Source organism: Lathamus discolor, chromosome 2, assembly GCF_037157495.1.
Source record: "Lathamus discolor isolate bLatDis1 chromosome 2, bLatDis1.hap1, whole genome shotgun sequence".
Classification (NCBI taxonomy): domain Eukaryota; kingdom Metazoa; phylum Chordata; class Aves; order Psittaciformes; family Psittacidae; genus Lathamus; species Lathamus discolor.
This window is the reverse complement of record NC_088885.1, coordinates 121,625,855-121,649,895: the sequence shown is the minus strand read 5'-3', so window position 1 is coordinate 121,649,895 and position 24,041 is coordinate 121,625,855. Positions and strand designations below refer to the sequence as shown.

General features: G+C 39.4%; 1 protein-coding gene across 1 annotated transcript in view; it reads left to right on the top strand.

The window, feature by feature from the left end:
- Nucleotides 1-24,041, top strand: part of TOX (thymocyte selection associated high mobility group box) — a 222,211-nt gene that overhangs the window by 96,703 nt on the left and 101,467 nt on the right. The window contains exon 2 of the mRNA XM_065669376.1: nt 18,076-18,141. Within this exon, the coding sequence (XP_065525448.1) occupies nt 18,076-18,141 (66 nt within the window). The remainder of the gene's footprint in view (nt 1-18,075; nt 18,142-24,041) is intronic.

Sequence of the window (24,041 nt, the reverse complement as noted above, 5' to 3'; positions counted from 1 at the left end):
TCCAAGAAACATATTTTCAACCAATTTTTATGCGAAACAGGTCAAGGCATCTCATGCCTCTGCAAAAACTCATAAATTGGGTACAAATTATCCTGTAGCAATTCAGAAGTCTATTTTGCTTCTTGAGCATTGTGCTAAGTTATTTCTTCTTTCACCAACAGTCTGCACTAATAAATAACGTTGCATTTGTGGGCATAGGTGCAATAATTTCATGCTGCAGTGCCATCAGCCTGTCTGTAGATTCACTGCAGCCATGGAAATTCTTCACTGGGAAGACCCTTCCTGACTGCTTTTTTCCAGTTTGATTCTGTATAAAACACATTGTCCATACCCCACAGTCTAACCCATTCTTTATTATCTCTTACCTTGGGAAAATTGTCACATGCACACAACTGTTTCTCTCAGGCAAGGAAACCTTTAACACAGCAGGCAAAGCCATCCCTGGGCTTTTTCATAATCCCTGCCACTGACCTTCAGGAGGAGCAGAGAAGGGGGATTCTGCTGCAGCTTCCCTTTGCCTCAGTGGTGCCATTTCAGATCCTTGGGGATGGATAGCAGAGAGGTCCTGGAAAGAGGTAGTGAACCCTTTATACCATCCCATTCATTTCATGGTGTGCTATCGTTAGGACTCATAACTTTTGCGCATTTTAAGTTTTACGCATTTGTCTGAGAGTCCCTTTATAGTTAGTGGGAAAACATACATCATATAAACAGTTAAGATGGTCTGTTGTGGAAACCTGCTCTCACAGTTGGAAGTTCTGCTTTGACACTCATCTTTCCTCTGTTGAAATCTTTTGTTTATCTCCACAGGCAAGATGCAGTCTTTCCCAACCAAGTCTACTTCCTGCTTTAATCCAGATTGTACTCTAGTGTTTCTGCAGGTACTATGCTTGCCTTAGCTGTCATCTGCATACTTGGGGGAGGCCCAGCATCAACATGGTATTGGGTTCAGGAAGCCATAGGGGTGATTTTCTGGGCCTGAGAAGTAGTTTGCCACGTAAGTGGCAGGACAACATTACTCTTAAGGTTCTGCCTGTCTTTGAATAGGACATAAATGTGCATTTTTAAAGGTACTCAGATACAAGGTGAAAGGGCTGTTTACTAGAATAAGACTAGAGTAAAATGACAGTCTTAAAAATTGCCCATCTTGTTTAACTGAGGTATGATTACCATGCAGTGAAGTCACTGCAGACCTCTTCAGTGCATCCACATGCTTGTCCATCTGCCAAGGTGTCGTCGTTTAACCCCAGACAGCAACTAATGTGGTTTAACCCCAATGTGCTTTAACCCCAGAGTAAGCAGCTGCTTGCTCACTCTCACCCCTCCCATGGAGGGTTGGGAAAAAGGTAAAACCCACATGTGGAGATAAGAACAGTTTAATAACTCAAATAAAGTATAATAATAATAACAACAAAAAACAACAATAATAAAAATAGAGGAATAATATCCCATAAACACAAGTGATGCACATTACAAATGCTCATCACCTACTGACCAGTGCCCATCCCAACCCAAGCAGTGATAAGTCCATCCTGGCCAACTTCCCCCAGTTTCTATACTGGGCATGACGTGCTATGGTATGGAATACCCCTTTGGCCAGTTTGGGTCAAGTGTCCTGTCTCTGCTCCCTCCCAGCTTTTTGTGCCCCTCCTCACTGTTAGAGCATGAAAGACTGGTAAGTCCTTGATCAGGGTAAGTGCTACTCAGCAACAACTAAAACATCCGTGTGTTATCAGCATTGTTCTCAGACTAAAGCTAAAACAAAGCACTGTACCAGCTTCTAATAAGAAACTTAAGTCTATCCCACCTGAAACCGGCACACAAGGATATTTATAAATTCCTGATTTTATGCTGCACTAGAAGGTATTCTAAGTGATGCCCCTTTTCATTACAGAAGTGGCTGTGTTTCATTAGTAATTTCCATTTCCATCAGCAAAGCATGTAAGGTCTGAAGTCTTTTGCAGCCTCAAAATAGCTGCTGGAGTCAAGGGGTGCTGGACACAGATTAAGGGCAGAATTTAGTCAATATTTGCAAAGCACTTTGGAGTACTTGAGCATGAAAAACCATCATATTAGGTAAATATTTTTTTCATTCTGAATTAAATCCTGAAATCTGTACTTCAGATGCTCATAATTTCTGAGCTGAGGTAAATACGTGCATATGAAAAGATTTTATTTGGACTAAGTTTGTTTGCTTACTTGTTGATCCTAAATGAAATGCAGGTGTTTTTTGTTTTGCTAGGCTGAGAGAAAAGCAGCAACAGCCCTTCCTACCCCTGGTCTTGTTTTCAGTCTGAAAAATGCAGGCCATCATAGAAAAGAAAATCAAATTTGAGTTTGTTGATAGTTAGCAAAGACGGACCAAATGTCTCATATTTTGACATTTACTAACATAGATTTACCTTTTAAGAGATGTTGTTGTGTAAGCCGAATATAAGCCTGACTGCATTCATCTACCGTTTCCTAGGAACTGGTGCATCTCAGTAGTTGGACTGTATTATAGCAATGCCCAGAAGTGACATTACACACTGGGGATGACTGTTTGTTTATGTAAAACTTGCCTATTAAACAGTTGAAGTTGATGCAGTAGCTGTTTACTGGAAAAGTGGAATATATTCTTTCTCAGACCGCTGATTAAACAGCAAAGGCATAAATTTGCGTTCAGCTATCAGAAAAAATATGCTAAGTGATTCCTGGTAGAGATGTGTGGCTGAACCATCTTTGCCTAGACATCATAGCTCTCAGCTTAGGCTGGAGAGTTGTAAAGAATTACCAGGTCCACAAACGTACTAAAGGCCACAGTATAATCCTCTCTCTTTTCAGGTCTTCTTTGCCTATTTTTACGTATCTTTCCTTTTTACACTGTCTGCAGTGAGTATATCATTTATTGGTTAATAAGTTGTCTGACAAGATAGCCGCTTTGTACCTAATTGTTCAGTTTATTTATGTATTATTGATGAGCCTAGACTTGAACTCTGCTTTCCTTAGAGGCTGCTTGATAAATCTGTTGGCTAATCCTGTCTAAGGAACCAAATTACCTGCTGTAGCATAATACATGACATTGCTTTTTCTTTGTAGTCTTACGAGGAGCTAGTTATACATTTCCAGTGAGCTGTGTTTAACAGTAAGAAATAAAATCAGATATATAATTCACCTTGCTCTTTCTGTTAACAAAAGATCTGCAGTGATGCAATGCACTGTAGTGAATAAAATCCTTCCTCAGCTTTTAAATCAGTGTTCTGACTATTTTAGCTTGTAAGGGCTCACATAGCTAAAAGAACTTCTGAACTGTGGAATCTTGATTATGAGTAAAACTATTAGACATGTCAAAACACTTCTGTTGTGTATTACTAATATGATCTGAACATATTGGAGAATTAATCACCTTATACTTTCCAACACAGTAGTTACTATTTCAAATGGATGAATAAAACACCAAATTAATTTTCTATCAAAACATGGATCTAATGACAGCACAGTTTTATACTTTGCTATTATTTCTGAACTTCTGACCTGTAGGTGCTGACATAAGGGAATGTTGGGAGTATTGCAAGAACTGCATAGCGCAGAAAGAAGCAGTGATACAGTATGACTGGTTATTTGTGAATTCAGTTATTAAGACTTGGAGCCTTTGCAAAACCTTGGAACCTGTTAATACTTCTCTTAGAAGACTGTCACAAAACAGATTGTTACTGACACCAAGAAAGACTATGTGCTGTATGCATGAGCCCATTTAATGGTTTGCCTAAAAATGAGGAAAAAAGAAACTGGACCTCAAGTAAAGCTTAATTTCCTGGTCCTGATCAATGGATGATCTATTCAATATTAATCTTGAAATTAATTGATTAAACCAGCATAGACCCTGACCAGTACCCTGGTGCAGGCCCCATCTGTGGATAGGCGTTTCATTCTGAATTGCATTCAGGTGCATTTCACTCCGTCAGCAAATATATGATTATTTCAACTGTTGCTTTGTGTGCCTTTTAATGTGGGAGGGAAGGAGCCAAATATGGTTTTGGTAATGTTTATGCAGCTGTTGTATTTCTGCTGTGGTTGTGTACCTGCAAATCAAAGCATGATTTGCCCACTTGATTCTCTGTACCCTAATTATTTATTTTATATTTATTTATTTTTACCTGATAAGCACAAAATTAATTATTGTAGATTGGGAAAGTTTAGTTTAGAAACGAGTTTGATCAAGTGAAGAAAGTTTACTCTGAGTGCGTAGAATAGAGATTTAATCCTAGGTATGACTGTTGAAGCTGTAGTTCTCAGTGGGTTCTTCTGTAACTTTAAAATTGGTAATATGCACTTCAGTCTTTCGAGCACAAGGAACATTTTAAACAAAAATTATTCAAGCCATTTATTTCCAGTTTAATGTGCACTCATTTAATGGTCTTTAGGCATAGAAGATTATGATAATTTTCATCACAGATTTTATCAAATCTGGAGGACGATATATTAATAATTCAGTGGTTTATACAGAGAAGTGAGAGAATATAATATGGGGCACTAAAATGATAAGACATATTTTCCATGACTTTACTGTTATAGAGTACTTTCATTGATTAAGCAAATGGCTAAAAAGTCTGACTAGGCTATGAGCTTGCTGAAGTTACACAACAATTATTGTACAATTGGGTAAAACAGAAGCAGATATTGTGATGCTGTGGGGAAAATGAAACATCAAAAGCTAATAAGAAGTCATTTTTATGTCATAAAAGCAGAAGAACAGCTCCATCAAGCTTTAATCACATTGTTATATTATACATTTATTTACAAATTATGTTAGCTCGTTAAAAGTCGTTATAACATAGATTGTTATAATTATAGGAAGATTAGCAAATACGAAGTTTTGCTTCTATTTCAGTGCACTGAAGCACAGGCTACACTGTGTGAATTGTAAGATTATATATTTAAAAAAACAGCACTTCTGTATTTCAAGGGGTTTGTTCTTACAATGGTGTCATGGTCCAGTTCAAAAATGCTGACAACCAGTTTAATGCCAGCCAAGGTGAGGGGGGCCTGTGACTACCTTACCTGAAACTCCTCTCCTATTCATGGAGTGCAGAGTACCTGCATCCCTATGAGCAGCTATTATGTCAGAGATGACTGGTAGTGAATCATAGCATGGCTGACCAGCAAGGAGCCTGCACCAGGGATCCTTTCTTGGTAAGCAGTAAAAATGAAGCACTTCCTCAGATCTCTGCATGGCCCTTTCCAGAATAACAGAGCTCAGCTTGTTCTGCTGCATTTGGGGACTTCAAAAGTACATAAGGCTGGAAATTTTGAAGTGACATAGTATAGCCAATATTCATTTGACAGAAACATAATTAGTAGGTTTCCTTATGTTCTTCCTTAAGAAGAATTTCTCAGGGCCGGGATATGATTTCTGTTCAAAGCTGGAAAGACCAATACCAGAAAATAATGTTGTGTGAGGGAGAGCACTCAGCTAGGTGTGAGAGAGATGAATTCAAGTGTATGTCTTCAAGTATTTTTGGAGAGTTAACAGCCACAGATAAGTGATATGGGAAGACTGTCTCCAGTCTGTGGCTGTGTTGCGCAACTGGTATGTGAGGGAATGGCAGAGTAGGACTGAACCAGGTTTTCACACAGAGCTGCTGTGTGCTTGAACTGCCATATTCTTCTGCAAAAAGCCCAGTTAGAATTAAACTTGGCTAGGGATGTTAAGGATAACAGGAAGGGATTCTATAAGTACGTAGCAAACAAAAGACAAATTAGGGACAACGTAGGCCCCCTCCGGAAGCTATCAGGAGAACTGGCTACACAGGATTTGGAGAAGGCTGAGGTTCTTAATGACTTCTTTGCCTCAGTCTTCACTGGCAAATGCTCTGACCACACCACCCAAGTCTTGGAAGGGAGACTCAGAGACTGTGAGACTCTAGGCCCACTGTAGGAGACGATCTCGTTCGAGACCATCTTGAGAACCTGAACGTACACAAGTCCATGGGACCCGATGAAATCCATCTGCGGGTCATGAAGGAGCTGGCAATTGAAGTTGCTAAGCCACTGGCCATCATATTTGAAAAATCATGGCAGTCAGGTGAAGTTCCTGACGACTGCAAAAAGGGAAATATAACCCCAGTTTTCAAGAGGGGGAAAATGGATGACCCAGGGAACTACAGACCAGTCAGTCTCACTCTGTGCCTGGTAAAATCTTGGAGCACATTCTCCTGGAAGGCATGCTAAGGTTAATGAAAACCAAGAAGGCGCTTAGTGACAGCCAGCATGGCTTCACTAAGGGGAAATCCTGCCTGACCAATTTGGTGGCCTTCTATGATGGGGCTACAGAACTGATGGACAAGGGTAAAGCAGTTGATGTCATCTACCTGGACTTGTGCAAAGCGTTTGACACTGTCCCACACGACATCCTTGTCTCTAAATTGGAGAGACATCAATTTGATAGGTGGACCACTCCGTGGATAAAGAACTGGCTGGATGGCAGTACGAAGAGTTGTGGTCAATGGCTCAGTGTCCAGCTGGAGACCAGTAATGAGTGGTGTCCCTCAGGGACTGGTGTTGGGACCGGTCTTGTTTAACATCTTTGTTGGTGACATGGACAGTGGGATTGAGTGTGCCCTCAGCAAGTTTGCCGATGACACCAAGCTGTGTGGTTCGGTTGATATGCTGGAGTGAAGGAATGCCATCCAGAGGGACCTTGACACGCTTGTGAGGTGGGCTGATGCCAACCTTATGAAGTTTAACCACGACAAGTGCAAGGTCCTACACCTGGGTCGAAGCAATCCCAGTCACAGCTACAGATTGGGTAGAGATTCAGAGCAGCCCTGCAGAGAAGGACTTGGAGGTGTTGGTCAATGAGAAAATGAACATGAGCCGGCTTCAGTGTGCGCTCGCAGCCCAGAAAGCCAACCGTATCCTGGGCTGCATCAAAAGGAGCGTGACCAGCAGGTCGAAGGAGGTGATCCTGCCCCTCTTCTCTGCTCTTGTGAGACCTCACCTGGAGTATTGCGTGCACTTCTGGTGTCCTCAACATAAAAAGGACATGGAACTGTTGGAACAAGTGCAGAGGAGGGCCACGAGGATGATCAGGGGACTGGAGCACCTCCCGTATGAAGACAGGCTGAGAAAATTGGGGCTGTTCAGCCTGGAGAAGAGAAGGCTGCGTGGAGACCTCATAGCAGCTTTCCAGTATCTGAAGGGGAGCTATAGGGATGCTGGGGAGGAACTATTCATTCGGGACTGTAGTGATGGGACAAGGGGTAACGGATTAAAACTTAAACAGGGGAAGTTTAGACTGGATATAAGGAAGAAATTCTTTCCTGTTAGGGTGGTGAGGCACTGGAATGGGTTGCCCAGGGAGGTTGTGAATGCTCCATCCCTAGCAGTGTTCAAGGCCAGGTTGGACAGAGCCTTTGGTGACATGGTTTAGTGTGAGGTGTCCCTGCCCATGGCAGGGGGTTGGAACTAGATGATCTTAAGGTCCTTTCCAACCCTAACTATTCTATGATTCTGTGATTCTAAAAGTGTCTTTTTAAATATAAAATGTTTAAGGAAATCCTTATTTGAAAATAGATACAGCTCTGACTTGAGCCAAAAGCCGTGGAGCATAGATCTTCACCGTTTGTCACAGATCATGTTATCTACCCTAATTATCTGGCAACTTTCCATGCTACTCTATAGGTCAGGAGAAGCTTTCAGAGGTTTCATTTATTAATGACTGGTGAAAAACAAAGCATTTTCTAAATAAAATGTGCATGGAAGAAGAAGCTGGTGCATACCCATATTCTAGATGAACTGTGTGAACAGATAACCTGTTCGGATTTGTCCATAGCTAGCTAGAACAATATGTTCATTTTGGACAGCACATAAGATGGTGAAAAGGACATCAGTAAATGGAAGCACTCAAGTAGTTACAAATGAAGAAATGTTTGGAAAAAGAGTATGTTGTCAGAAAAGGTTAAAGGAATTTAAAATAGGTTTCCTGAAAGAGAAGATAGAGTATCTGTCTTAAGTGTGTTCAGAGTGTTGGTAAAAGGTAGACATCATTAGTCTCAGCAGACTGGAAGAACAGAAAAAGTTCTTGCAATAAAAAAGTAAAAATTTTGAACAGCTTGAAACAAAGGGGGAAAATGCATGGAAACACGATTGCTGGCGTTGTATCCAAGGAAGAAGTTGACAATAAGCTTTCACAGATGTTGTGTGAAACCTATTCTGCTATTATTCAGAGGATGGATTTGCCTGCCCAGGGATCTGCCTTCCAGTGCTAATGTGATTGCTTCGTGCTGATGTGCATGGCCTCTTGGAAAGACAACAGCCACAGTGTTGATAATGCCAGGTTTGAGTAACTTTTGCTATCTGATTTGCTGTGAGGAATGTACAACAGCAATAAATTCCAAGCGTATTGACAGGAAAAGCAGCAGCCACCACTGAGGGTAGCACCTTCAAGTAGGAGGGAGGAGGATGTGGAATGTTTTTGTCTTTAAAGGCCTTAGCAAGGCTGTGGCAGGTATAGCTGTAACTTTATATTTTAGCTCTTTACCATCAAAACTAATAAAAAATGGAAATATATTTCTACAGACATGTCTTTTCTTCTCTTAAAAGAAAATACATTAAATTTGTAAAGGAAACACTGTTTCAGACTCTACCGAAAAAAGGCTTTTAGAAACCCTACTTGACAAAATCGAAGCAAAAGATGAAAACAGCATGGAATAATTTAGTCATAAAATGAACTTGAAGGTCAAATTTTATCTTAAAAGTTGTAGAAAGAAAACAGAATTTTTGAGAATCGATGAGTAATTTCATTACATCAAAGGCACATCTTCACTGAAGTTGATAAGGAAAAAAAAGTAAAACAACTTTTCCTCATCTGCCTTTGAGTAATATTTTTAACATTTCTAACCACATCTACTCTTGGATGACCTATTTTGTGATGGAATACTGGAGACTTCTCTATATTGCCCTACCAGTGTATCTCAGCTTGATCTATAAACCATTCTAGCAAAGGAGTAAGTCAAGCTACAAGCCTTGTAAAGCTTTTAAATCTTTGGTGCAACTGTTCATATAAAAATTTGTGTTGCTTCAAATTCGTCTTTTGAACATGAATGGGGTTTCAGCTTCTCATCTGATGCAGGCTGCGAAGACATTCTGCATGATATTAATGGAGCCCCTCATATACCAGAGTAGCTGTGGATTAAATTAGGATTGTCCATGTAGGTGCTATGGTAGCTGTTCTGGTAAACTACAATTGTGTATCAGCCCTACAACACCCTTGTCATTTAACAGTTGTCCGTGTGTAGCTAAATCTGTAGTGAGTTGTTTTTGTTATCAGTCTCTCCAGGTCTGAATTAGTTATGCCTAATGAGATCCCTTCAGACTGTGCTAAATAATTTGATTTACCAGAAATTTAAAGTTATTTGTCCCATTTGAGTTTGGCACATAACTCAGTATTTTATGCCTCTTCCTGTAAATTTCTGAGCTCTTGGGTCTTATCATACCACATATTTGAATGGGTGCTTGATTCTATATATTCTCACACTGTTACCCCCTTCAGTGGAATAATTTTAATGCATGTTATGCATATGCTCAAGTGCCCTGCTGCATTGGTCTTGAATGCTTAGGTTCTTAGGTGATCAAGCCTTTCAATAACTTTTTAAAATTGGGTTCCTAAATATACCATGGATTTATAAGTATGCCATGGTTTGTGATGAGTCATAGGAGTATTCAGGCAAGATTTCCTAGTTACCTGGCAATTGTTAACATTCAGCTTACATCTCAAGACCCTCTGTCATAGGAGTATTAGTGGACTTTGTTTGTGCATTGTTGCTAATGTTGTTCTGGCCCATTTTATTTCTAAGCCTCTGCTGTGTAGAAGCAGATGCACTTTTCTACAGGAATTATATATACCCCCTTCGCTCTGTAAGTAACATGTGGGTCAAATTCTGTCCATGGGTCTCTGCACACAGCTCCCACTGTAGTCATGCAAGGGAATGGTTTTGTCCTAGTTGTGCAAAGCTCATTCACTAAGGTCCATGGAGCCTCTCTTCTGCCACACTGCAACGCAAGGGGCTCTGCTCATGGATATAAAAAAATGCTTTTTTAGTCATCTGTCTGATGTCTGTAGATCCTTTTTTTAAGCTTTCCTGTGTTTTATTACATAATCTACCATTTCAAATTATGAGACAGTGATTAATATAGACAAAAATTGCTCTGAAACTCAAAGAAAGGCCCTATTACCTTATTATTCTACCCGATCTATTTCCTGACCAAAAGGCAATGGCACTGTTCCCTTTGCTTTTCATGATGCAGGATCAGACCTTGTCATGAAACTGGCCAGGTGTGTTGGGGTTTGAAAATATTATAAGCCTACCAGGTTATACAGATTTCCTCAGCTACTGTGTGCAGAAAAAGCAAGGTCTAATCGTAGGTGTTTAAACCTTTCTACCTTATCATCCAATTTTCCCAGTGTGTGGCTACATCTATAAATTAGCGTGGATTAAGTAAAATAATAACAAAAGCACTTGCCACTTTGATCTTGGTATGTTTATTTAATGAGTGTTCAATATGCAAGAGACAGTTTAGCATAGGAGTCCAGACTACAGTGCATTGGTTTGGGTTTTTTTTATTTTGCGTTATTTACACACCCAAGGTTAAAAGGAGCAGGAGCCTAGCTGAGAGAGTTCAGAGTTCATCTCTGCATGCTCACTGTCTTCCATTTAAATGTACACAAAGGACTAATACAGTACTCGCTCTCCCCTGGGCTGTCTTTGATATACTCTGCTGTGCTTGGACTCTGCCACTCCTCCTATCAGTCTGATCCTACTTCTATTAGCCCGCTGTGCTCAGCACTGTAACCTCATTCAGCTAGAGCTCTGCATGCAGACTAACAACTTCAAGGCTCTGTCAGGCATTGACACATGCAGGCTCCAAGCGGGAAGCTAAACACTCCCCTTCACCTCCTCTCCAGTTCCACATTAACCTCTATTAAGTGCAGGAAAAACACAAATGCTGTAGTGCCATCATTCAGGTTTTAACTACCAGTGTATATTTAGATATTCAGCCAGCTTGCCACCTTCGAGAACTAATCAGCAAACCCTCTGGTTCCTCCCCTTTCTTGCAATGAGAGCAGTACGTAGTGAGAGAGCTTGGGAAATGCAACGGTAGAAGGTCTGGGTTGGATATTTATGGCATAGGCATAAAAATCTGAGACAAAATTTTGACAGCACTGCCTATACTTTTTGAGGCAATAGTATGTGTTATAAATGGAAAATGAGACAAAAATGGTCTTATTCTAGGAGAATCAAGCGCAGTATCTTCAAAACATATTCTCTTTGAAAGCCAGGCTGTAGAAATGACTCAATGCAATCCTAGTCTTCAAGCTCTATCGCGTTTTGGTCCAAGCACTGAATGCATCAAAGTCCGTTGGGTGCTGTGGGCAGAGAGAACGTCGCTGTTTCTGGCGCTTTCCAAGTATAGGAATTGTCTGCCAGCATTTGCTTGTGAAGCAGCACCCTTGCTTCCCGCCCTGGGGCTCGCTGCCAGTGCTCACCCACCTTGTGGCTCACTCCCACTCTCTGGGAAGCCATTGAGATCGGGGCAGATTCATTCCCAACTCCAGTATGTCTAGCCCACACATCACCATACTTGGACTAATTAAGCATATTTTACCCTCTTTTCCTGGTTTACTTTTCGGACAGCATATAAGAATAGTACTTTACTCCTGAAATTTTATTAAAATTAATAGCAATAATTATGCATGCCATCTCCTCTGTAATGGCTGACACATCAAAATTTCTGTGACCTGGAGGGCTCTGAGCGTTCCAGGCAGGACAGGACTTCTCTATGTCTGTAGTCTGCAGAATACACCTTCTTTTGGCCATGCAGGGACATCCAGCTCTGCAATGAAATTTGATTTCTTTTTCCCATGGTACTCCATCCAGGCATTTTCACCCGATTTCATAGTATTTCAGCATTCTTCTCTTTTGAGAAACAATCCTAGAAGGAAGGAGCAGAACAGACACAATCAAAGTTGATAGTACTAGATTGTGTTTTGACAATTTTCCTGTGATAGTCCTTCAGCAAGGTGTCAAGCCCCTTTCCCGGGAAGGATGGCTGTCTGGAATGCATTACTGTAACCTGTCTTGGGCAAATTTAAACATGTTCCGTACAGCATACAAAATGGAGTTCAGGAGACAAAATGGAGTTTCAATTTAATACAGAAATACCGCTCAGCCAAACCATGTCAAGAAAGGGATTTTCCATCATGTAGTAATGTTTACAGAGCATCTCTGGTTTTACCTTTAATGGTTGTCGTAACAAGATCAACTGTTTCTTTAGCATAGCTATTTGATGATTTACGTTTTATCCCATCATTATTTTAGTCATATTTCAGCAGCTTTGAGTAAAATAAAATATTCCTCTGTCATCAAGCAACCCGAGACAATGGGACATTTAGTTTAAAATAAAGACAATTACCTAGTTTTAAAGCTTTGTCAGGATTACCGGCTTTTAGATAACGTTAAGTTACAAATGATATCTATAAGCTGTAAGCACTAAAATCATTAAATCGCTAGAAATAAATGATCTTTTTACACAATGTTATTGCAGCATTTTCTTAAAATGAAACTTAAGAATTGTGCTGAGGTGTCATCAGAGCAGCGTAAACTATGGTTAGAAGGTATAGCTAAAGTTTAAATTTAAAATTAGATTCCAGTTCCAATCTAAGATGGGAGAAATTTGTATTCAGATTATGTGCTTAATAAGACAGGCTTTGAAGATCTGTAACATCCTTTGAAGAAAGTGGGGTATCAAGTCCAAGTAGCTTTACCCAGAAGCTGGACTTACTAAATACAGCAACTTTCAGCAATTTGATCATCTTTCCCCCTGCTTCTTCTCTTTTAATATCCTAATTTCAGGATATCGCTGTTGAAATAAATTTGTGCACAAAACAGTGGCCAAAGTTGCTTCTACTTCATACATCAGCCCTGAGCTTTTTGTGGCATCAGAAGCCATATGGGCTAGTATTCCTCATGCTCCCCTACCTACACTACAGTTAGATGCGGTGTAGTACTATTATACTGTGCTGCATTTTGCTATGAACTAGAAGAAGCTCAAAGATCCGTGTGCTTGATTGTTTTTTTTCTTTCATCTGATACAAATATGCCTGCAGAACTTCGGGCACATGTATGTACACCCATGCAAAGAGAAAGGAAATACACAGGTCCATCAGAAGTTGAAAACTCTGTGTGAAAAAGGAGCAAAATAAACCCTGACTTCTCTCAACGACAGGGTGACTTGATGTAGAAGAAGGTAGCCTGTGAGGACACGTCATAGAATCCATGGTAAATCCATGCCTGGTAAGAGAGCCTTAACACTCTGGATACTTGCTGACCACTGTTAACAGCTTTTGCATCAGTAACAGTCAGACAGTGTTTCTTCAGCATTCCTGTAATTATGTTCCTAACTTATGTTAATAAGTAATTATAATTACTTAATTACAAAAAAAACATAATTACTTATGTTAATAAGTAATTATGTTAATAAGGCCTTTAATAATAGCATTTGGGCATTTTGCACATGGTGGTTGCTGACCATTACAACTTGTCTTACAAAGGATTATTCTAGGGGAGATCTAACTGGCCATGCTATAGTGTGGCCTGTATGTCTTATTTATAATAATAATTTAAATAAAGACTATGATGCAATTCTGGATATATGTATTAAAACCAACTCCTAGTTATATATTTTTTCATATTGCAATGCGGTCATATTCTTAGTTTGCTCTCACACAAACTGCTCATGCAGTTATACTTTAATATGAAAAGAAATGTTGTCAGGAGTAGTTATTATCACACATCAGAATATTGTATTAGCATTCACTTTTAATAGATTAAAATGAAAGATTTTGAAATCTGCCTCTAATGATACTGAAGGATCTTGGAGACACATTGGGAAAGCTTTAGATGAAATGTCATATGATATATATACATCATACATAGGTTCATAAAAGACAGTTCATTTAACTGCTGCCTTTGTGTTTCATCTGTTCTGTTTGGATGAATCATCCACAGGTTAAGCGATGCTTGTGCAGTTTCTTTGCTTGAAATCAATCACAGAGTGTGGCAGAGAAGTTCAGGGAGTACAAGCTTCTTGTAGACCTGCTGATGATGAGTAAAAGAAGACAATTTTGGAGGCATGGAGTATAACCTGGCAGAAAAGAATGGTGGTTGGAGGCATCTTTGGGTCATATCTGCTGATCTTTTCACTCACTGTCTGATCTGGATAGGTTGTTTGAACTACTCTTGCATAAATCACCTCACTTGTAAAGCTGAATTCAGTGTAGACATTGTATGAGTTAGTTAAGCTGTCCAGGAGGAGAGTTGTTGAGAGTTGACATGCTGCAGAGCCTGCATGTTACAAAGCAGTGTATTAAAGGTGAAATGATTCAATACTTGTTTCTAGGGTTTAGGGGCTTGCTCTGGAAGCTTCTGAAACAAACAAGAGTAGGACCTTCCAGCTGATCAAACTGTTGGCATTTTTTTCATTGTTGTTTTGAAGTGGTATAGTCACATTTGGGCTAGGTGGGCACAAATAAAATGTGCTGCATCAGTGTCCCTAAACTTGTTATTGAAGACTTGCGTACTGTTTCTTTCTGGCTGGGGTGGGATGTATAGGTCATCATAGGTCATCTGTATGCCACATTTCTTTAGTATTTGGGAAAGGGGATGATGAATAAACAACTCAGAGTTGAAGTAAGCATTTTGTTCAATTTTGGTATAAAAAAATAACATATTTTCACTTTTATAAACATCTTAGTAAACATGGAGAACTTGAAGAAGACATCTCCTGACAATACCTGCTGCAGGAAGTGCATGTGTATATGCTTTGTCATTTGAGTTTATGAGTGGTTTTCAGGCTCACATCTGAAATCCTAGGAACTGCCAAGAAGCCATGCACCACGCTGCACTAGACTGAGGACACTTAATAATTTATATAGATGTAGATATAGTACAAATGTTAACATGGTAACAGCGTTAGTGTCAGCTAATACATTATAGTCTGCATCCTGCAAATATAAACAGTACAAAAAAATACACATTGCATTAAAAACTTATTGAACCATACAATGCATTACACAGCATCTTACACACACTTCTAACAAACAGATGCTAAATATTGCAGTGATTAAATTCCATGTTTGAATATTGAAGAAATTAAATAATAAACAGCTGCTAGGTATTTTTAGATGTTAACAGGTCACTCGGATTTACAGACATTATGCATGAATATATTTTTCTGAGATATTTCCTAACAAGTCAACCCAAAATGTTGCAGAAGGTCATTTCTCATTTAAGGCAAAGCCAAATGAGGTTACTTTAGGTATACTTTTGGGTTTCGGTTTCACTGATACATGCTCACATTAAGCCCACAGACCATGCTAGAACAAAGACATTCCAAAGCTAAGTAGAGGGCCACAGCAGTGAACAGGAAAGACTAAGGTTCAAGATCCTATCAGTCAGTGCTGGAGGCACCTCTAGTAGCAAGACACATATCACGTAGGCAGGTGATCCAAAAACAGCACACAGAACGATGAAAACTTCCAGGTTTCACAGAAAAATACCTAAGGGAAATATTTCTGTGATTGTAGATTTGGTGATTGTAAGCTTGGGAGCAAGGACAGATTACCAAGCATCCAAAAGAGGGAATTAACTGGAAGACTAGTATACTTCATAAAGATTCTTAAATCACAGGATCGGGTTTTATGGAAAACAAATTGAAATAACCATTGACTGTATCTAGACTGTACCTAGTATGCAGAAAAGGAAAGAAATTTCTTTATGTTCATTGCACGTAAACACATGCAACATACTTTTTCAATTATAGTAGTGTTTGCAGTGTACTGCAGCAAATATATGAAGATAATGAGGGAAATTCAAAATAGGAGACTTAAGGAATCATGGTTTCCAGGGGAGATAGAACTACCATAACCAGCCAGTGTAGCTATCCTGTTCATAGGATTTCTTGTAAACATGATACGGGATGCATCTTTTCTGAAAAAGATATCTAATTTCATTTTAAAATGTCTGACAAATGAGGAGTTTGCTGTTGATATAATGCTTAATTACCTTCCAAAGTAGGAACTTGTATCTTAATTCAGGACTGAATTTCTTTAACTCCCATTTCTCAGCACTAGATCTCATTATACCACTGTCAGGAAGGCTGACATCTTGCTATCAGACATCTTTCCAGGTTGTAAGTACCAATCACAGTGATCAAGGTACCTTTCAGCCTTTTGTCTGACAAGCTGAATAAGTTGAGCTCCTGTAGGCCTTGCACAGGAGCGCTTGGTTTCCAACCGCAAGCTGTGAAATCTCTTTTCAGAATTTTACCTGTCCATCTGAGCAGAAGAAACAATGCATTTTTTTCCAGTGTGCAAACAATCCAGATGTTAAAAGATTCTCTCCAATCTCTACTTTGAATGCCAATAAGTGGGAGTATGCTTGAATGAGAAAGCGAAAGAAATGACAAGTATAAACAAGAAACAATAAAGGAAACCCCATCAATCCATATTTTTATGATCTAATCCAGCTACCTGTATTCCATGAAACTTTGAAAATACTCTGTTCCTTATGGCAGATCTGTGCCCAAGACCATAATCCTTTCCCTCCCATGAAACTAGGACTTCTGACAGATAGGCTGTGACGATCTATTAAGTAGCTCTGGCCAGGAAAGGCAGACCATCAACTGTTGTGCCAGGAGCTGGAAGTTGTTCATTTCTACTAATGCTGTTACAAGCCTTGTAGCCTCTGGCAGGGAAAGGCGATGAACAGCTGGAAGCCGAAACCTTTTCAGCCACCTCAGCAAAAATTGGTAGAGCTATCTGCCAAATCCACAGTTTGACTTTGCCACTTTGGTCTAGTTGAATAAACTGCACCTTGCAGGTAGAATATCCTGAGCTCAGCACAGGTAGAGCAATGTCCATGGGGTATTTCACTGACACCTTCTGTAGGAGCAGAGCAAGCTCAGTAGTGGGGCTTTCTAAAAAGCTGACATGTCATCAAAAATCATGGCTTATATCCAAAATACGTCACTCTGAGCATTCACAGGAGGGGTCAGGTGAAAGCTGTTTCAAACAGACCCCATAACAGCTGGAAATTTGAGGTTGACAAGTGGGGATGGGGATTGCTGAGCAGACACTGGGACTATAGTTGCCCTGTTGGCACTGCCACTTGAGCAGGTGTGACAAGAGTTCTGTGGGGACATCTTCCAGATTATGTAAGAAATCAATAGTTTTGTACCTATTTGTGTTGTTACAGGATGAGGCTTCAGTTCTGGCAGTTTTCCTCAATTACACCTTCAGATTTTAATCAACTATTCTCTCACATGCTTCTATTACTTCTTAACTGCAGTTGAGGGGAGAAAAGAAATAAAAAAAACCTGCTTTTTATACATTTCCATGAATTGTATTTATCATTTATGGAAGGGCATTTTTGCAGTTCTGATTATGAATGGTTATTTTATTCGCACATTAAGCAAACTATCCTCTTGCGCCATACGGTCAGGAGGTATATAGTGTTGCATGCATTCAGATGTTTGAAAGCCGTCTGGAAATATCTTTCCTACTTTCTGATATGGGAACATTTCAATAGGAGGGGGTTTAATTTGTTTTGAAATTTCAACTCCTGTTCAGAAGCTGAAGTTGGAATCCATTAAGATGCATTTTAGTGCAGTTTCTAGTCTCATCTTCTTTTTCTCAGTAACTGCGCAATTCACTTAGTTCTTCATTACAACCAACAGCAATATGTATACATGGTGCACAAAATGAGCCATTTTGTTTTAAAACAGATTGCAGATGAAAGGAAACCATTCATTTCTTGCTCGCTAGCTGTAATTACTAGAGCGCTAATTACTCCAAATCACTGACATACAGGGTCAATAAGGATGACAACAGGAACATCAAAGACAGGATGCACACATGCAATTACAAGTCTCTAAAACCAGGCTGTAATATTATTTTATGGCTACTGTTGGTTTTTTTTTAGTCAATGCTGAAAAATACTCAAGTTTGCTAAATGTTTACTATTATTTCTTTTTCAGTTTGACAGTGAAAACATGTATATGAGTATGACAGAGCCGAGCCAGGACTATGTGCCAGCCAGCCAGGTGGGTTAATTAATCTTCTCTGCCTTGTTTCAAATTGTAATTAAACAAATTCAAAGAGTTGCATTGCAAATGAGTGGCACTATCAGTAACTGCTGCAATCAGGAATAATCATAATTTATAAACAAAGCATTTAAGCCTTGTTTCCAGTTAATGAGATAGAGCTGATAAAACACCAGAGTTGGCGTTTGTTGAAAGATACTACCTTGTTTCCTCTCCAGAATGCAAGCAGCTGTTTTGCCAGCATGATCTTTCCTAAACAGTTGTTTTACCTTCAGGAATTAAAGGCTTTACAGGTGCACGTTATTTGTTTCTCTGACTGCAGACAAGTTAATCATTATAAGCTACACGTCACAAATATCATTAATTATCATTCATAGGCCAGTTGTAGCTGAAGAACTGCATTTTTAACACTAATTGAATGGCTGAGGAATGTTGCCAGTGTTATATGATTAGCAGTGGGGTTAAGGCAATGTCTTCTGTAGCTTGCAGCCCAAAAGGTTTAATGTGATGTAGATGCTTTACAGGTATTTTTGAGTCCTTTCCTTTTGGGGAGCAGTAAATTCTGATACTAAATGTGTATTTAAAAATCTTCCACCTTTCCACTTGAGTCCTAAGATATTATAGATTTCTAAGAATGAAAGAATGAAATCTTTTAATTACTTCTGATAAAGCAAAAATAGTTCTGAAAAAAATTATTTGCCTACCTGTAGCTACATCTATATGTAGGAGAGAAATTTTCATTTACTTCACGTTTTGGTTGTTTAATTCACATTAGTAAGTGATGGTGATAGTGGCGCAAATCCATTAGATTGTGTCAAAAATTTCCCTGAATAATTTCCCCTAGACTTGGGGTCTAGGTCATGCAATAACGCAGATACGGGAGTGGCTAGTCTGATATACCCGTCTTTGACAGGACCAGTAGGATTATGTTAAGAGCTCTCATTAGGTGGGAAATAAGTTTGCATGCATAGTAAATGTGTGTAGATGAGCAGAATTTAATTTAGGAATCAAGAGCTTTGGGAAGTGACAGTACATTCAACGCTAAATGTCTTCATGAAACAGGGTTTTTCAGGCATACAGGTTCATTTGGGGGCAGGGAAGCAGGGTGTTGTGTGAGATGAGCTGCGTTGTTCAATCCAAAAGAACATCTTTCAAATGTTTCACCGTGTTGCTTCTCAGACTTCTGTTGAAGTTATTCTGAAATACCTTTAGAGACCAACTGTACTTTGTGGTTAGGATTTGTGTGTGATTGAACTTAGTCAGCTAGGAACCATCCAAGATGCAGAGGTAGTTTAGAATAGAACTGTTTGATTAAAAAATGAAAAATTATATTATTAATTTTTCTCTAACCATTAATCCCAAAACTGTACTGACAAGTTTTAGTATTACTATTAGATTAAAGCAGCCTAGTATCATCTCATTTATGCCTTAAGGGTTTTGAAGTGCAAGGGCTAATTGAATTTGTTTGAAACAGTAGAAATACAAACTCTGTGAATGATTGCTGTTATAAGGCAGCTGCTACCTTTCAGAGAATCATTGTCTGTCTTAAATAGTTTTGAATAAAGAATTGCAAATCTACAGTATACATCAGAATTATTTTTCTTCTGTTGATATTTTTGTACTGTGTATGCATGTAGTTTAAATAATTTAAATGGCATATTGAAAAATTAAAAGTATAAGTTTTAATCTTTTATGTGGTTTCTACATGTGCTAACAAGGCCCAGATCCTCTGAGATATTTATACATATAACACTCACTGGTTTCAGTGGAAGTAAGGTGATTAAAGTACCTTTAAAGATCGAGGCCCAGATATTTTAAGTGCAAATGATTTTGTCTTCAAGGAAAAAAATCTATCAAATGTGACATTTCCAAATTCAAAGATGACAGAAAACCCTGACTGCTTACTAGGGGCTGGAACCAAGAAAGGGCTTACAGACTTAAAACCTCACTATGGCAAAGCCAGCTCTTGGGGGTCTGACTCCCAGTTGGGGTTCAAAACCCAGAGGCAGGTGTCAAAACTCTGGCCTGTGCTGGGGGATCTGTCAAGCTCCATTGACAGGTACAGTATTTTGTCAAATGCACATGGGTCTAATAGCCCCCTGTGCCTGTTTGAGAGAAGCTGTCAGCATTGGGCTACCGAACCCTCCTGGCCCTTGCTGTGATTATCTCCTGGCACTCACACCATTGCAGTGGGTTTCTAAGTGAACAGATGTGAAAGCCTGTGATAATAATGATTTTTATTTTTTTTTTATAAAGGGAACAAAAATCCACTCTAGGAGCAGGAAGGCAGGGTGTGTGGGAAACCTGCCTCTCTCTTGTTTCAGTGAGAACCTGAGACTGTAAGAGAAGCCTTCTAGAACCTGTTGTTCCTGATGTAGATAGGTGCTAGTCATTCCCCAGAGGAAATAAGCAGCTCTCCACTGAAAGTACTAGTGAGGTCTTTACTGACTGTAATAGCATGCTGTTCTTATCTCAGGCATAAACATTTGGTGGCCACTCAAAACTGGTGAACTAACTGCTGTTCCAACATCCAAACTGCTTTTTAAAACTGGAAAGAATATGATATTCACTGCTCTGAAAACAAAACATGCAATGTTTTACAGCTTACTGGGGAGGGAGAGGAAGAGGAAAGGATGTGACTGTATTTTCTGGTCCGTGTTTTCAAGACTGTTCATTTTCCTTTCACTGTTACTGGATATAAAACAAATAATCCTGTAAAAGAGATGAGAAAATGTTCTCTCCCAGATGAAAGTTTAGTCACTTCATCCATGGAGTTTTCTCCTGTGTCCATTTTGCGTCTGTTCTCTTGAGCCTTGCAGTTGCTTGACCTGAGCAAGAGGAGCACAGACTCCTTTCCACCCTCAGTAACTCGGCAAGATCAGACATGAGTGTTTGAATCTTGACAGACTGAGGAGTGAATTCATTTCTCCACTTTCCTTGATGGATGCACATCTGTTAACTAAATATGAATCCCACATGTTATGAGATGCATGGTTCTATCAGAAACTTTTATTCTAGCTCTGATTGGTCATGCTCACTGAGTCAGACATAAGCATCATTTTCTAATTTCAGAATCTGACACAGTTTATTTGGGAAGTAGGTTGACAGACAGTCATGGTCTGCACCACCAAAGACTGAGGGGTTTCCATTAGACTGTCTTCAGGATTATGTGACTATGCAGGCAGGATTTTGGGGGTCCTGATGCATGCTGACATGCACTTTAGTTCTTTCTGTTTACTGCAAAATGTTCATATCCAGAAAAACATCACCTTATATTATTTTCAGGGGTTTAATCAATTTATCCCCTTTAAGCTAACATAAATGAAAGCTCAGCCATCGGACAGGAAAAATATAGTTTTATTCCTTTTGCTGTATAACATCAAACATCTGCATAGCTTCATAATCCAAGACAAGTTGCCTCACAGCATGCCTCAACAATTATCTTTTCTGTTCAATTTTCAAATCAGTACATGCTTTGGGACTTACAGACCAAGTTGCTAAGTAGCAACATATGGCTCACTACTGTTCCTGTGATGTTGCTGCAAGCAAATAGCATAATTCTATACTTGAAATGATTTTTACGGAAAGCCAGTGCTGGAGCTGAGCCAGAAGTGTAAGTATACAGTAAAAATTAATGATATTCTTTTAAACTGTCCCAAAAGGCTGTTTGGCAATGTTGTCTCTGTGTACATTTTATATGTACGTGTAAGTACTGTATTTTTGCTTATGATATATGCAGTACAGGCCTCTGCACTGCAGGCATCTCCTAAATGAGTTATGCTAGCCATATTAACAAACATGCATAGTAAAACTACATGACATTTTCACTACTAATTACACTTCGATCTGAAAATATTTATCATTTTAAAATAAAACTATGCCAACTGCTCTGCATTTCAAATTCTCACAAATATATTGTTTTCTCCCCACACCTATAATTGGAATCTCGGAGATGAATTCTTCCTCATGTAATTCCTCCTCCTGTAATTTGCAGGCCATGCACGACACAGTATGAAATTATATTGTTTATTTTAAATTTCTTCCTAGTCACAATACAGAATATGATTTGGGGCTCTGTTGCAGAAAGCCTCGTCACTTTTGTAGCCTTCCTGAGGCGTGATGAATGTTAAGGCTAACGAATGCAGCTGCCCAGTCCCCTGCATGATCCAAATGGAAGGGAAGAGAACTGGCCTGGAGCTGATGGTTTGGGGTAGTCTCCCCGTTGCCCCAGTAGAAAGGGAAGAGATATCCGAGTCAGAGGAAGGAACAGTGTTTGCACAGAGATTGTGTTTTCCTCCTCCCAGAGCTATGTACGCATGCTTTTTGATACAGTGTGCACCACAGGTATCAAAACTGTTTTGTCCTGTACAGCTCCAGGGCAAAATAGGATAGAATGACATCCAACAGAGAGATTTTTCATGTTAACAGGAAACTAAAGGGTTTCTTTTTTTTTTTTCCTCCCAAATGCACATGTTCCTAGATATATTCCTAATTTATTTTCACATGTTTATACTCTAATTTCTTAGAGTATTAATGGTATATCTATTCCTCATGTGAAGTAGGGATGGATAATGCTGTGTTATAGCTGCCCTCTCTTGGTCCTTCCCTTTAGGTGGTCAGGGTACTCTATCCCATTCTGGACAGAAGATACAGCTCTTCCCTAAAGCCACAGTCAGCAGAGCAAGGCAAGAATTGGCTGCCTTAGGAAGGATTCAGGAAAAGGATTCTTTCATGGAGAGTCACTAAGTGGTCCAGTGTAGTCCCATAGGTACACACTACCCTGAAGTCCAGGGCAGTCCTGCCCAATAGCTAGAATGCTTTTGCTCAGTATTTGAGAGGATGCCACCTGGTCAGTCTGCAGACTCCCTGCAGTTCAGAGCTGGTTTGGACCATATTTCACCTCCCTCTTCCCACTCCACTATATTTCAGTTTTAGAAATTGTGTCAACAGAAGGGAGTCCGCTTCTCACTCCTCCATTTCTCTGAAGTAGACTGCAGATACCACTTACCCTTCCTCCCCCTTGCCCCCCAAAAAGGGTGATGTAGATTTAAATGTCATCAGGGAAAGAAAACCACCAGAAAACACCAGGCAGGTCTTTCAGATCCTGAATGGGTGGTTAAAAGTAGAGGTAACATCCTCATATGGGATGTGCTCTGGTCCCCTGATCGTCCTCATACATGTGTATGCACTTGAGGATTTTTTTTTTTTTTTGTTGTTGTAATCAAATGCCTCAACTTCTATAAAAATGTCAGAATTATAGCCTGATGACCTGTATTTAAGGACTTTTTCAAATTTCACCAGAAAGACATAACTCAGGTGAAACACCTTTACCATCCTTTACTCATATTTTTAGTCGTGTTATGTTCAGCAAGTATTGAACTCCAACCAGAAGAAACGTGTGTGACCTACTTATCTCTGAAAAATGAGTTACTTAAACATGCCTTTACTTAATGCTACTTTCATTTAGCGCCTATTCTATAAGACATGCTGTGAAAACACTAAAGAGGGCAAAATCTTCTCCCTAAGGATCCTAAGCAAACATACCCCTAATTACAATTGTACAAACAAAAGTGCCCCTCTCCAGCCTTCAAAAATCATTAGTGTAGATCTGTAAAATTGAGATCATATCAGAAACCTCAGCAAGTGTAGCGCATTCTTCATCCTTCTATTTGTCTTCTGGCTGTAGAAACCCTGCACTTATATTTTTTTTACAGGCATGTGGACTAAAAACATTTTAATGAAAGAAGGTTTGGAGGGTAATAGCCTTGCTTCAGAAATTTGAGGCTTGAGAAGTAAATGTCAGATACTGCTAAAGTGATGCTAAAATTGTGATCTTGGACCTATTGTGTACACAGTGATCCTGTGCATCAATTAAAAGTGTTTTTCTTTGGAGTTGCCAA